General features: G+C 41.5%; 1 protein-coding gene across 7 annotated transcripts in view; it reads left to right on the plus strand.

Moving 5' to 3' along the window:
* The window catches only part of CCDC149 (coiled-coil domain containing 149), a 108,296-nt gene that overhangs the window by 47,163 nt on the left and 48,773 nt on the right, over positions 1 to 12,360 (plus strand). For all 7 annotated transcript variants that reach the window (XM_008017737.3, XM_008017738.3, XM_038008645.2 and 4 more), the window contains one exon: positions 11,170 to 11,277. In XM_008017737.3, the coding sequence (XP_008015928.3) occupies positions 11,170 to 11,277 (108 nt within the window). The remainder of the gene's footprint in view (positions 1 to 11,169; positions 11,278 to 12,360) is intronic.

Raw genomic sequence — 12,360 nt, forward strand, 5'->3', positions numbered from 1 at the left:
CCCCATGAAGAAAAGTTAGCATGGAGACAAAAGATCTCTCAGCAAGGCAATCTTTACTTTTTGCAGAAAGGGTGCTCAATTGCAGATGGAACAATGGCGAGAGCACACCTGAACAAAGAAAAAGCAGACATATTTATCCCTTACGATTTAGGTCATCCTTACTGCTGTGTCCTGCATCCATTGGCTGGAGTTGAACCTCACAATCTTAAACTGATACCTGATTTGCTAATAGCCTAAAACTTTCTTAAATAGGTAAGTGCAGGGAAGAACAAAGAAGGAGAAGAAGTTGCTTGTGAAAGGTGTAAGGAAGCAATAACATTTCCAAATAAGGATGGGCATAAGCTATGAGCTAAGACTAGCCTGGGCCTGTCCAGACATGCCTGGGCTAAAGTGTAAGAACTATTAGTTGATAGGAGGCTTTAGAGTAAGGAACTATTATTCCTAGTGTCTACTATTTTATTTTTAAACCAAGACGAGCTTTGAAGAGGAACTTTTCTACTTTCTACACCGGAGAATAAGTGAAGACAGCCAGCCTGTGAGGTTAGAAGCCATGTCATATTTCTCTTACTGTCATAATTTTGCAAAGGCAGTTTCAACTTGCTGTACTGTTCCTGGAATATTGGTCTTTTCCTCTCCTGGCTACTGATCTGAAATATTTAAGGACCAGGTAAAAACATGTGACCTACCCCTTTGATTCCTATTTCCAGTGTCTGGAATAACACAAGGTTAAAAGTGTTTTCTTAAGGTTTTTGTTTTTGTTTTTGTTTTGTTTTGTTTTTTGAGATGAAGTCTCACTGTGTCACCCAGGCTGGAGTGCAGTGGTGTGATCTTGGCTCAGGCAACCTCCACCTCTGGGTTCAAGCAATTCTCCTGCCTCAGCCTCCTGAGTAGCTGGGACTACAGGTGCGTATTACCACGCCTGGCTAATTTTTGTATTTTTAATAGAGATGGGATTTTGCCCTTTTGGTCAGGCTGGTCTCGAACTCCTGACCTCAGGCGATCCTCCCGCCTCAGTCTCCCAAAGTGCTGGGATTACAGGCCTGAGCCACTGCCCCCAGCCTCTCTTAAACTTTTATCACTTTGTTTTTTGTTTTGTCTGTGGGAGAAATAAAGGTTTTCCTTTCTCCTCTTAGGTTCAGTGACTGGGGCCTGCAAACTTAAATGACAGAAGACAAATTAACAGGAGAAAAACAGCATACAATTTTATTAACATTTTACGTGCAATGGAAATTCACAGAAAAAAATAAAACTCAGGAAGCAGTTAGACTCCAGGGCTTATGTGCCGTTTTAACAAAGGAAAGGGGATTTGGGCTTTGAGTGATGACGAATGGTGGGAAAGCAACCAGGAAATATATGGGAGAAATTAATGGAAGATAAGGGTTATTTTAGTAAGATTTGTTTATGAAGAATATTGTATCAGGTTTGAATCAGCCTAGTTGTGTTAACTTCAGCAGGGGCCAAGAGGTTTCATGATGAATCAGTGACCAACTAAATGTTTTCAAACTCACGATTTGTTGTGAGGCTTTCACACGCTAGCAGTCACGTAAGTGTATTCAGTGCATAGGCAGTGATGAGAGAGGGGGACAAACCACAGCGAGTAGCTGGGGAGAACCACACATCCACAGACAAACTAGAGAGGGCTGGAATTTTCTAAAAATGCTGACCAGCAGGGGGTTACTGCTCTTTTTGGGCAGAACTTCTGGTGGCCACTCCTGGTGTCCAGAGGTAGCCTCAGAGTTATCACAGACAGAAGTTCTACAGATGCTTCTCCATGGTCAGTCACTTTGCTGTTTTTATGGCCCTCCACAGAGTGTGCACACTCATTATCTCAGCTGCCACGTGACTTCAGTTACTCGTCAGGTCTCAAGGTGCCTAGCCGCAGCAGGTATTGTCACCTCAGTCCATTATACGTATGTTTATCACCTTGAGGGGTCAACAGTTTCACTGTCACTTGTCATCAGTGACTTCATTTTGAGACAATTAGCATCACAAAACACTATTATCTATCAAGATTCATCTTGGTGCTGACTGTCTCTGGTGATAGGAGTCTCTCTTTTCTTCCTGGTACCGGAGTGGGGAACACCTTCTCACAGGGAAATGTATGCCTGCTTTTAGGCAGAAAAGGGAGTGTAGAGAACTCTTCCTGCATTTGATGATTCTCAGTTGCCTTTAGCTCAAAAGACTTATGCCAAAGTGGCATCATTCAGGGTGGTGTATCGTGATTCCCTTCATGTCCATCTTCTCATTTCTGATAGCAGGGAGAGAAATGGTATAGAATGGAAGCTTTTCTCCCAAATCTGAAAGATTTAGGGCTGTCAAATTTGACCACTGTCAAATATTTGATCATTGAAAATAGGTTCCCTTAACATCATGGTCATTGCCAAATATGATCCATGATTACACAGATGCTCCTCAGCTTACAAGGGGGTTACTTTTTTTTTTTTTTTAATTTCAGTAGTTTGAGGGGAACAAGTTGTGTTTGGTTACGTGAGTAAGTTCTTCAGTGGTGATTTCTGAGAGTTTGGTGCACCCATCACCTGAGCAGTGTGCACTGTACTCAATATGGAGTCTTTTATTCTTCTCCCCTATCCTGCCCTTCCCTTCGAGTCCCCAGAGTCCATTGTATCATTCGTATGCCTTTGTTTCCTCATAGCTTAACTCCCACGTATCAATGAGAACTTAAAATACTTGGTTTTTCATTCCTGAGTTACTTCACTTAGAATAATGGTCTCCAACTCCATCCAGATTGCTGAAATTGCCATTATTTTGTTCCTTTTTATGGCTGAGTAGTATTCATAAAAACATAAAAACAACAAAGCAACTGACCACGGAGAGAAGCATCTGTAGAACTTCTGTCTGTGATAACTTTGAGGATGCCTCTGGCTTAGAGAGTTTTCCCTCTCTAGTTTGTGGGTGTGAGTGTGTGTGTGTGTGTGTGTGTGTGTGTGTATACACCACATTTTCTTTATTTGCTCGTTGATTGATGGGCATTTGGGTTAGTTCCATATTTTTGCAATTGTGAATTGTGCTGCTACAAACATGCATGTGCAAGTGTGTTTTTCATATAATGACTTTCTTTTCCTCTAAGTAGATACCCAGTAGTGGGATTGCTGGATCAAATGTTAGATGTACTTTTAGACCTTTAAGGAATCTCCGTACTGTTTTTCCATAGTGGTTGTACTAGTTTACATTCCCACTAGCAGTGTAAAAGTGTTCCCTTTTTACCACATCCATGCCAACATCTATTATTTTTTGATTTAAGTTATTATTGCATTGTGATTTTGATTTGCATTTTCCTGATAATTAGTGATGTTGAGCATTTTTTCATATGTTTGTTGGCCATTTGTATATCTTCTTTTGAGAATTGTCTATTCATGTCCTTAGCTCACTCTTTGATGGGAATATTTGTTTTTTTCTTGCAGATTTGTTTGAGTTCCTTGTAGATTCTGGATATTAGTCCTTTGTCAGATGCATAGTTTGCACAGATTTTTCTCCCACTCTGTGGGTTGTCTGTTTACTCTGCTGATAATTTCTTTTGCTATGCAGAAGCTTTTTGGTTTAATTAAGTCCCATCTATTTATCTTTGTTTTTGTCACATATGCTTTTGTATTCCTGGTCATGATGTCTTCGCCTAAGCCAGTGTCTAGAAGGGTTTCTCTGATGGTATCTTCTAGAATTTTTATGGTTTCAGGTCTTAGATTTAAGTCCTTCATCCATCTTGAGTTGATTTTTGTATAAGGTGAGAGATGAGGATCCGATTTCATTCCTCTGCATGTGCCTTTCCAATTATCACAGCATCATTTGTTGAATAGGGTGTCCTTTCCCTACCTTATGTTTTTGTTTGCTTTGTCGAAGGTCAGTTAGCTGTAAGTATTTGACTTTATTTCTGGCTTCTCTATTCTTCTCCATTGATCTATGTGCCTATTTTTATGTAAGTACCATGTTGTTTTGGTGACTGTGGCCTAATGGTATAGTTTGAAGTCAGGTAGTGTGATGCCTCCAGAGTTGTTCTTTTTGCTTAGTTTTGCTTAGGCTATGCGGGCTCTTTTTTTTTGGTTCCATATGAATGTTAGGATTGTCTTTTCTAGTTCTGTGAAGAATGATGAGGGTACTTGATGGGAATTGTGTTGAATTTATAGATTGCTTTTGGCAGTATCTTCATTTTCACAAGATTGATTCTACCTGTCTAAAAGCATGGGATGTGCTTCTATTTGGTTGTGTTGTCTTTGATTTCTTTCAGTGGTACTTTGTAGTTTTCCTTGTAGAGGTCTTTCATCTCCTTGGTTAGGCATATTTCAAAGTACTTTATTTTTTTGCAGCTTTTGTAAAACGATTGAGTTCTTGATTTGATTCGCAGCTTGACCTCTGTTGGTGTATAGCAGTGCTACTGATTTGTGTACATTGATTTTGTATTGATCTGGGAGCTTTTTGGAGGAGTCGTCAGGGCTTTCTAGGTATATGATCATGTCATTGGCAAACAGCAACAGTTTGACTTCCTCCTTACTGATTTGGATGCCCTGTATTTCTTTCTCTTGTCTGATTGCTCTGGCAAGGACTTCCAGTACTATGTTAAATAGAAGTGGTGAAAGTGAGCGTCTTTGTCTTGTTCCAATTCTCAGGGAAAATGCTTTCAACTTTTCCCTGTTCAGCATAATGTTGGCTGTAGGTTTGTCATAGATAGCTTTTATTACCTTAAGGTATATCCCTTCTATGCAGATTTTGCTGAGGGTTTTAATTGTAAAGGGATGCTCAAGGGAGTTACATTCTGATAAACCCATTGTAAATTGAAAACATTAGAAGTTGAAAATGTGTTTAATACACCCAACCTACTGAACATCATAGCTTAGCTCAGCCTAGCCTACCTCAAACATGCTCAGAACACTTACATTAGTGTACAGTTGGGAAAAATCATCTAACATAAGACCTATTTTATAAAGTATAATTTATTCCATACTATACTGAAACTGAAAAACAGAATGGCTATATGGATACTCAAACTACAGTTTCTACTGTATGCATAGCTCTTTCGCACCATTGTAAAGTTGTCAGAGCTTCATTAAATCAGGGACTGTCTGTATTTTAAAATCTCCCATTGGTTCTTATAAGTTTAGAAAACATGTTGCATCTGTAGTGTAAACCCTTCTGACATATTTTGCGGCATTTATAGGGGAATTGGAATGGTGATAGAGGCAAGAGCTAGAGTTCAGGGTGCAGAAGGGCTTAAAGAAAGGCTGCAAGATAGCTCCCCTCTCCCATGTGGCTAACCTCCCTCCGTAAGGATTCCTGCAAACCGTTGGGAAGAGGTTGGGGTGAGGTTCGACGGCTCTGTCAATTCCCTGGTCTTTGCCTTCACAACAACTGTCAGTATTTGTAGTCATCATCCCTGTCCGGAGAGAATTTCCAGGGCCTCCCAGTTCCCACACCAGGGGCTGACTTTGGTGAATTGTTTCTGCAGGCATCATTTATAATTGGAGATTGAGTTGTTCCTTGACAAAGGAAGGTATTTCAGAATGGAGAGCTGTCATATCCTTTTGGCCTTGAATCTCACAGCTATGTTTTCATCAAATCTCTCTTCCTTCCCTTTCCCATCACAATTTTAATAAACTCCTATCTAGAAAGAGTGACTTAAATATATGGATTCTACCACGTATCCCACTATATTCAACATTCCACTATTATCAGAGCAAAAATGTCAACCTTTAATGTTGGCTCTCGCTTGATCTGAATATTTAAAAGAGGCTTCTTTTTAAACCTCTTTATGTTTTGCTATTTATGCTGCCTCCTGTACCCAAAAATTTAGAGAAAAGAATCTCTTGGTTTTGTTTTCCTTCTCTGTGAAACCCAGTCTTAGGCAGGCTGCCACTTTTCTCTGACATTTCCTTTACATAGCGCTGTTATTCTAAACTGATGGTCACAGAGTCCTTCTCAGTAACAGGGAGACAAAGCACTCTGCATAGCTGATAAATTATAAGCAGGCACCGTGTGTTAGCTTGATGGATTGTTATAGTGAATGTGTGTGAGTCATGGGTGTTATTTTTGGTCAAAAGAATCGTGTGAACTTTTCTCCTCTATTTTGAGCACTTTGAAATGTACTACTTTCTTTTTTTGTTGTTGTTCTTTAAGGTGTATGTCAAGGAATTAGGCACCATTATCAGCATAGTCATTTTCTAGTTTTCAAAGTTATTGTTTTGGAGTTGAGGAGGTGGAGGGACTGAATACAAAAGATTGTGTGTTGACAAGGAATCTAGCCTGTTAAATGTAAAAGAAAATTATAGTCACCTGCTTTGAAGCAGTGGCGCCACCCCTACCCCACCGTACTCCAGGGGTCAAGTTTAGAGCTGGGGTAGATTTACAGTGAACTCACTTGGAGGCATTGCGATTTTAATAAACCATTGTTTTGCAGCTAATGTAGAAACACCTGGCTCTTTGTAGATTTCTTTTCAGCCAGGCTGCAGAGTAAATAATGTTCAATAATCACATCACTGGGTCTCTAAATAACTGTTTCCTAAAGCAGCCCTGCCCTCTGTCCTGGTCATCACTGGAATTATCGACTGATTTTTATACCGAGTGTCTTCCTAGTTTCCACATCCCTGGGAAAACCATGTGAGCTCAATGCTTTTTAAAGTGAGGCCCAAGGACCAGAGCCAGGCTGCAACCTAATTGTTTCTGGTTCATGACAAAATACATACAGAAATTGAGAGTAAGTGTTCAGAAACTTTCATAGCAATTTGACAGCATGGTTTTATGTCTGTTGAATCTAATGATACACACTTGGGGTTTTATCTTCTTGTCTTCTTATTTGCCTAGTAATTCATTTTTATTAGATTTTACAAAAGTATTGATCTGTTGTGGATTGGAAAAAGAGAACTGGTCTTTCCCCACCAATAGATTGAGTTGTACTGGTCTACCAATACAGTAGCTACCATGTAGCCACTGCAGTTACATTGGTCAGTGAATGTCAGGATCTTCCCACCCACCAGAGACTAAGGAAATATTGATTTAAAAAGGGAAGGTTAGGGAGGTTGGAGATTTTTTTTTCCCTTGTCTTTTGTTACATTTTCATTGTTGCCCTTACAGACATTTCTTTGGGCCTCTCTTCTGCTAAATGAAGGTTTAGGTGGATTTTGCTGCATTTCCTCCAGATGGGGATGCTGAGATTCACCTGAATGTGCGGTTGGCAGCCAGCTCCCAGACGGAGTAAGCGCTGGGCTGCTCCTCCCGCCTCTCCCCAGGGATAGTCACTGCTGCCCAGTGGCCTGGCCCTCCATCTGGTAGGGAGGGATTATGTTTGCTGCCAGGGGAAAGGATCAATGAGCTAATGTCTGGGGAATGTTCTGGAGTTCTGTGGAGGAAAGGCAGAGTCCACCCACATGTGACACCTTGAGCTAAGGAAGGAGAGCTGTGGATGGAGAGGGGGAACCAGGAAAAGAAAATCAAGAATTGAGTCATCTCTTGACTTCACTGCAGTCCCTGTGGTCAGCCTGCTCTTGTGGCCTTGAGCTGTACTTTCACATGGAAGTTTTGAGATGTGATGGGGAGAGGGAGAGAGGGAAGCCTGTTTGCCTTTTCCTCTGTCTGGGACTTTTTCTCCAAGATATCTACAAGGCTTTCTCTCTCCTTTTTCAAGTCTTGACTTAAATGTGACCTTCTCAGTGAACCCTTCTGTGGCCCTTTCTTCCAGCACATTCTGTTCCCTTTGCCTGCTTTATTTTTCTCTGCAGCATGTTATCCTCTAACACATGGATTCATTGTATATTCTATTGTAATATAATGCAGTTAATGTAATGTCACCCATTCAATGTCAGTTTCCAAGGGTAAGGGTTTTGTCTGTATTGTTTGCTGCTGTATCTCCAGGTCTAAAACAGTGCCAAGCAGATGCCAGGTGTCCAATAAATATATGTCAGATAAATGAATGAATGAGCAATCAACAGTGAAGGAGCAGGATTGCAAAGGAGTCAGCTGTGTCCAAGGAAGCCTTCACTGCATCTACACAGCTCTGTTCACTGAGTGTTAGAGTAGGAGCCACGGGGTGGGCACAGTTGAGGGAGGTATCCCACCTTTAATGAGTGCACACTGGATGCTGGGCACTGTGGTAGGCATTCTGTGTTCATTATTTAAAGATCAAATCACTATGTGTTGCCAGCTCCATCTTACAGATGGGAGACCCAAGAGATTAAGAAACTCCTGCCAGGTCATCCAGCCCAGGAAGTGGCATGATCAGAGTGCAGCCTCGTCTCTCTGATTCCTCCCGTTCAGGGAAATTTCCAAAGGCAGTCATTTGTTCACAGTGTCTCTTGTTTCTTTGCTTTCCTACCTACAAAATAGGTTTTGATTTTCCTCATCCATCACTAAATTTTTGTCTTGGGAGAACAGAAATCTGGGAAAATTAGAACTCAATTATTACAAGATGGGAGCTTTGCAAATAGGGGGCTGAAAAATTGGATGGAGTTACTGAGTAATATTCTCAAATAAGTGAGTGGAGATCAGGGCTTGATTACATCCAGCCAATGGGGATGAATGTCTTTCTTTTCTTTTCTTTTTTCTCTTTTCTCTCTTTTCTTGTCTTGTCTTTTCTTTTCTTTCTTTCTTTGTCTTTCCTGCCTTCCTTCTCTTCCTTCTCTCTTTCTTTCTTTCTCTCTCGCTCCTTCCTTCCTTCCTTCCTTCCTTCCTTCCTTCCTTCCTTCCTTCCTTCCTTCCTTCCTTCGTTCCTCCTCTCTCTCTCTCTCTGTCTCTTTCTCTTTCTTTCTTTTTCTTTCTTTCTTTCTTTGACAGAGTCTCTCTCTGTTGCCCAGGCTGGAGTTCAGTGGCACGATCTCAGCTCACTGCAACCTCTACCATGCGGATTCAAGGGATTCTCACGCCTCAGCCTCCACTGTAGCTGGGACTACTGGCATGTGCCACTATGCCTGGCTAATTTTTGTATTTTTTAGTAGAGACAGGGTTTCACCACGTTGGCTAGGCTGGTCTTGAAATCCTGACCTCAGGTGATCCACCCGCTTCGGCCTCCCGAAGGGCTGAGATTACAGACTTGAGCCTCAGCAGCCAGCCAGGAATGAATGATTTTCTATGCAAGTCTCCATGCCAGGCACTGGTTTCAGTCTTGGTGCCCGCTCTTATTATTCCCGATCTCTCCTGGTGAGAGCGCAACCTCCACTCTCAGCTTATTGCCTCTTATTTTAAAAATAGTTATGGAGCATCTACTATGTGCTTGGGAGAGGTCAGTAAAGACAACGAAGTTCCTTGCCCTTCATGGAAGTTACGTTTTAGTAAGGAGAGGGAGACAAGGAGTCAACAGTAAGCAATGAACCATGAAGTAAATGATATGGTATATTAACAGATGGCAAGTGCTCCAGAAAAAAAGATAAGGTAGCACAGGGGAAGGTTTCAGTATTAAATCAACCGGTCAAGATGGACCCTGTTGAGATGGTGACCTTTGAGCAAAGACTGAAGGAGATGAGGAAGTGAACCAAGAGGCTCTCTGGAGGGAGAGCATTCCAAGCAGAGAGAGCAGGGCCCTGTCACTGAGATAGGATCATGCCTGGTCTGTGTGGGGGACCACAGGAAGGTGAGCATGAGTTGGGGAGACCTGGTAGGTAAGACAACAGGATAAATGGGATAAGGCAGGTCAGCCAATATGTAATCATTATCTTTTCCCTTTAATTCTCTTTTTAGTACCCACCATAGGTGCATATTCCCCAAAGTATTAGCATTGAAGTATTTGGAAATGTCGCCATTCCAGTCTGGCCAGTTCCCTAACCTCTCCGGATTTGGGTTTCTTCAGCTGTAGCAGGAAAGGATTCTTTCATATTAAGATCATCTCTAATATCCCTTGTTTGACTCTCCTTGAATGATTTCCCCTTCCAGGAGGACTGTTTGGATTGCTTACTTGCTTCCTTCCCTCCTTTCTTTCTTCATTTATTCATCATGAGCTTTTAAAACACTCGTCGGTACCTGAGCACTGTCTGGAACAACGCACATGGAAGGGGAGGAAGCAGAAAGCAGAATCTCTGCCTTTCAGTAGCTTGCAGTCTCTCCCTGCTAAGTTTCAATGAGAATGTGATAAGTCAGGTGAGAATTAGGGCAAGTCCATTAGCAAAATAAGAATAGTACAGGAGAACAAGAAGCCATGTGCACGAGGAGGAATGTGAGTAAAAGGCTGGAGTAGGTAGGTAGATGGGTGGTCAGGAATCCCAGGTTCAGGAAATGTGGGAAAGGGGTGAGGATATGGCAAAAGGTGTCTGCATGCTCTGGGAAAAGGAACGATGAGGCTGTGAGATGGAGCCACACCGAAAGGGGAGACTGGCTGATTGACCAGCCATGGAGATCGGAGGGACCTGGATCCCAACAGGAGGCAAATCTTAAGGAAAGGATGATGTCATGAAGATGGGAATGAAAGGCAGATTATCCTGGCTATTTAGTACTTCTCCCGGATGTGAGGTAAAATAAGGAAATAAAGAAGGGGAAAACCAGCCCAGGAAACTGTTGCATTTCTTCTGGATCCTGATTTCAGAAATTGTTGCTCGTCACTGACCTCTTTTCTGGCCGCCCACTGGAATTGTAATCAGATTTTCTAGGCATTGAGGTCACACACAAAAACTCATGAGACAACATATATTTGAAAAAAAAAAAAAAGCTATCTAAACAAGAAAATGAAGCTTTTTCTATATTGTTGGCCTGGCCCAAATTTTACAATTGAACTCTATGTCCATTTTCAAGATTTTTAGTGATAAACTCTCTCTCTCTCTCTTTTTTTTTTTTTTTGAGATGGAGTCTTGCTCTGTCTGGAGTGCAGTGGCACAATCTCAGCTCACTGCAACCTCCGCCTCCCAAGTTCAAGCAAGTCTCCTGCCTCAGCCTCACAGTTGTGTTTTTTTTTTTTTTTAACTCAAATAAGACTGACTCTTCCATTGCTTGTCCAAGTGCCCTCTGTGAGCCATTCTGGAAACAAAAGAATATCCCCAAATTGAGGTTCATGGCCAACTTCATTTTTCTGCGTGCCATTGTAGTGGCGTGATTCACACACTGGCTGCATTCATATATGTGTTTACTATAACAGGCTTTGTGGGGTTCAGCTGGAGTTGGACGCCAGCATCCACAAGCCCGATAGAGCCCTGCATTTATCTACTCCTCCATTTCTGACTCTATTTCATAATGTGTTGATATTTCTAGGCGAATCTTGCACAACTATTGAGAGATTCTCAGGACCGAAATAAACATCTGGGAGAAGAAATTAAAGAACTTCAGCAAAGGCTTGGAGAAGTCCAGGGTGACAACAAGGTACTGTGAGTATTTACAGGGAAAAAGCTCTGCTGCAAAACTGTGCATTTGAGGTTTATATATTGCACATTGGAAAAATGTAATGCAGCATTTGTTGAAAAGTTTGTTGTAGATTTTTAAATTTGTAATGAAAATTCGCAGTTTAGCATATCTTGCCTTTTTACATTCCCTTTATGTGTGTGCATGCATGTATATGTGTGTTTCTCAGTGGCTCTAAAATATTTCCACAACCCATTGTGGAAGTTTCATTCTGTTCAGCTTGGTGGTGAATAACACTGTGGTTGAGGGCAAAATAAAACCCAAATGTTATACTTTCCCCCTTATATACACATAATGGATTTGTGGCTCAGATGATTTGGAATTATTCACATTCGGTTTTGAATTTTAAATAGTCATCCTACTAATTATGTTCGCATAACCAATTTATTTTATTGCTAAATTTGGCGATTTGTATGGAACATTGCTCAAAATCCACGGCTTGGCATTAATTAAACTCCCCTGTTGGCAACGTTAATTATAAAATATGAACTCATAAACTCCCAACTAAATGTGTGCACTCTCTCTTCCAGCTGAAGCTACGAACAAAAGTACAATTGAGAAAGGAAAGAAAAACTACCCAAGTTTAATTCTGTCCCCCAAAATCATTTCCCGTTTTGCCAAGATTGATCCATTTCCAACTCCTTGCCCAAGGCGGCTTTTGCAACAGAGATGGCTTTGAAAGTGAACTCAAGAAAACTATTGTGTGTGTGTGTGTGTGTGTGTGTGTGTGTGTGTGTGTGTGTGTGCGCGCGCGCGCGCGGTGTGTTGGAGGGGAGCCGTTCTTAGGGAACTGTTTTTAGATGTTACCAAATTGCTTGACAAATGATGGTGACTTTCATCATTGCTGGGAGTTGTTGGTTATTAGAAGGAGCCATTTTGAAAAATGCTCCCTCTTTAAAAAATGCATAGAATTGCCTGGGTCATCCAGAGAACTCTTCCGTAACAAGACGTCAGAGAGGGTACTGCATACTGCTGGCTTGAGAGTCCTGACTTGAGGGCATATATATACATCTAGTAAGCCTTTCTTTACACAGCTTCTTCTCC

This window comes from Chlorocebus sabaeus, chromosome 27 (assembly GCF_047675955.1).
Source record: "Chlorocebus sabaeus isolate Y175 chromosome 27, mChlSab1.0.hap1, whole genome shotgun sequence".
Taxonomy (NCBI): domain Eukaryota; kingdom Metazoa; phylum Chordata; class Mammalia; order Primates; family Cercopithecidae; genus Chlorocebus; species Chlorocebus sabaeus.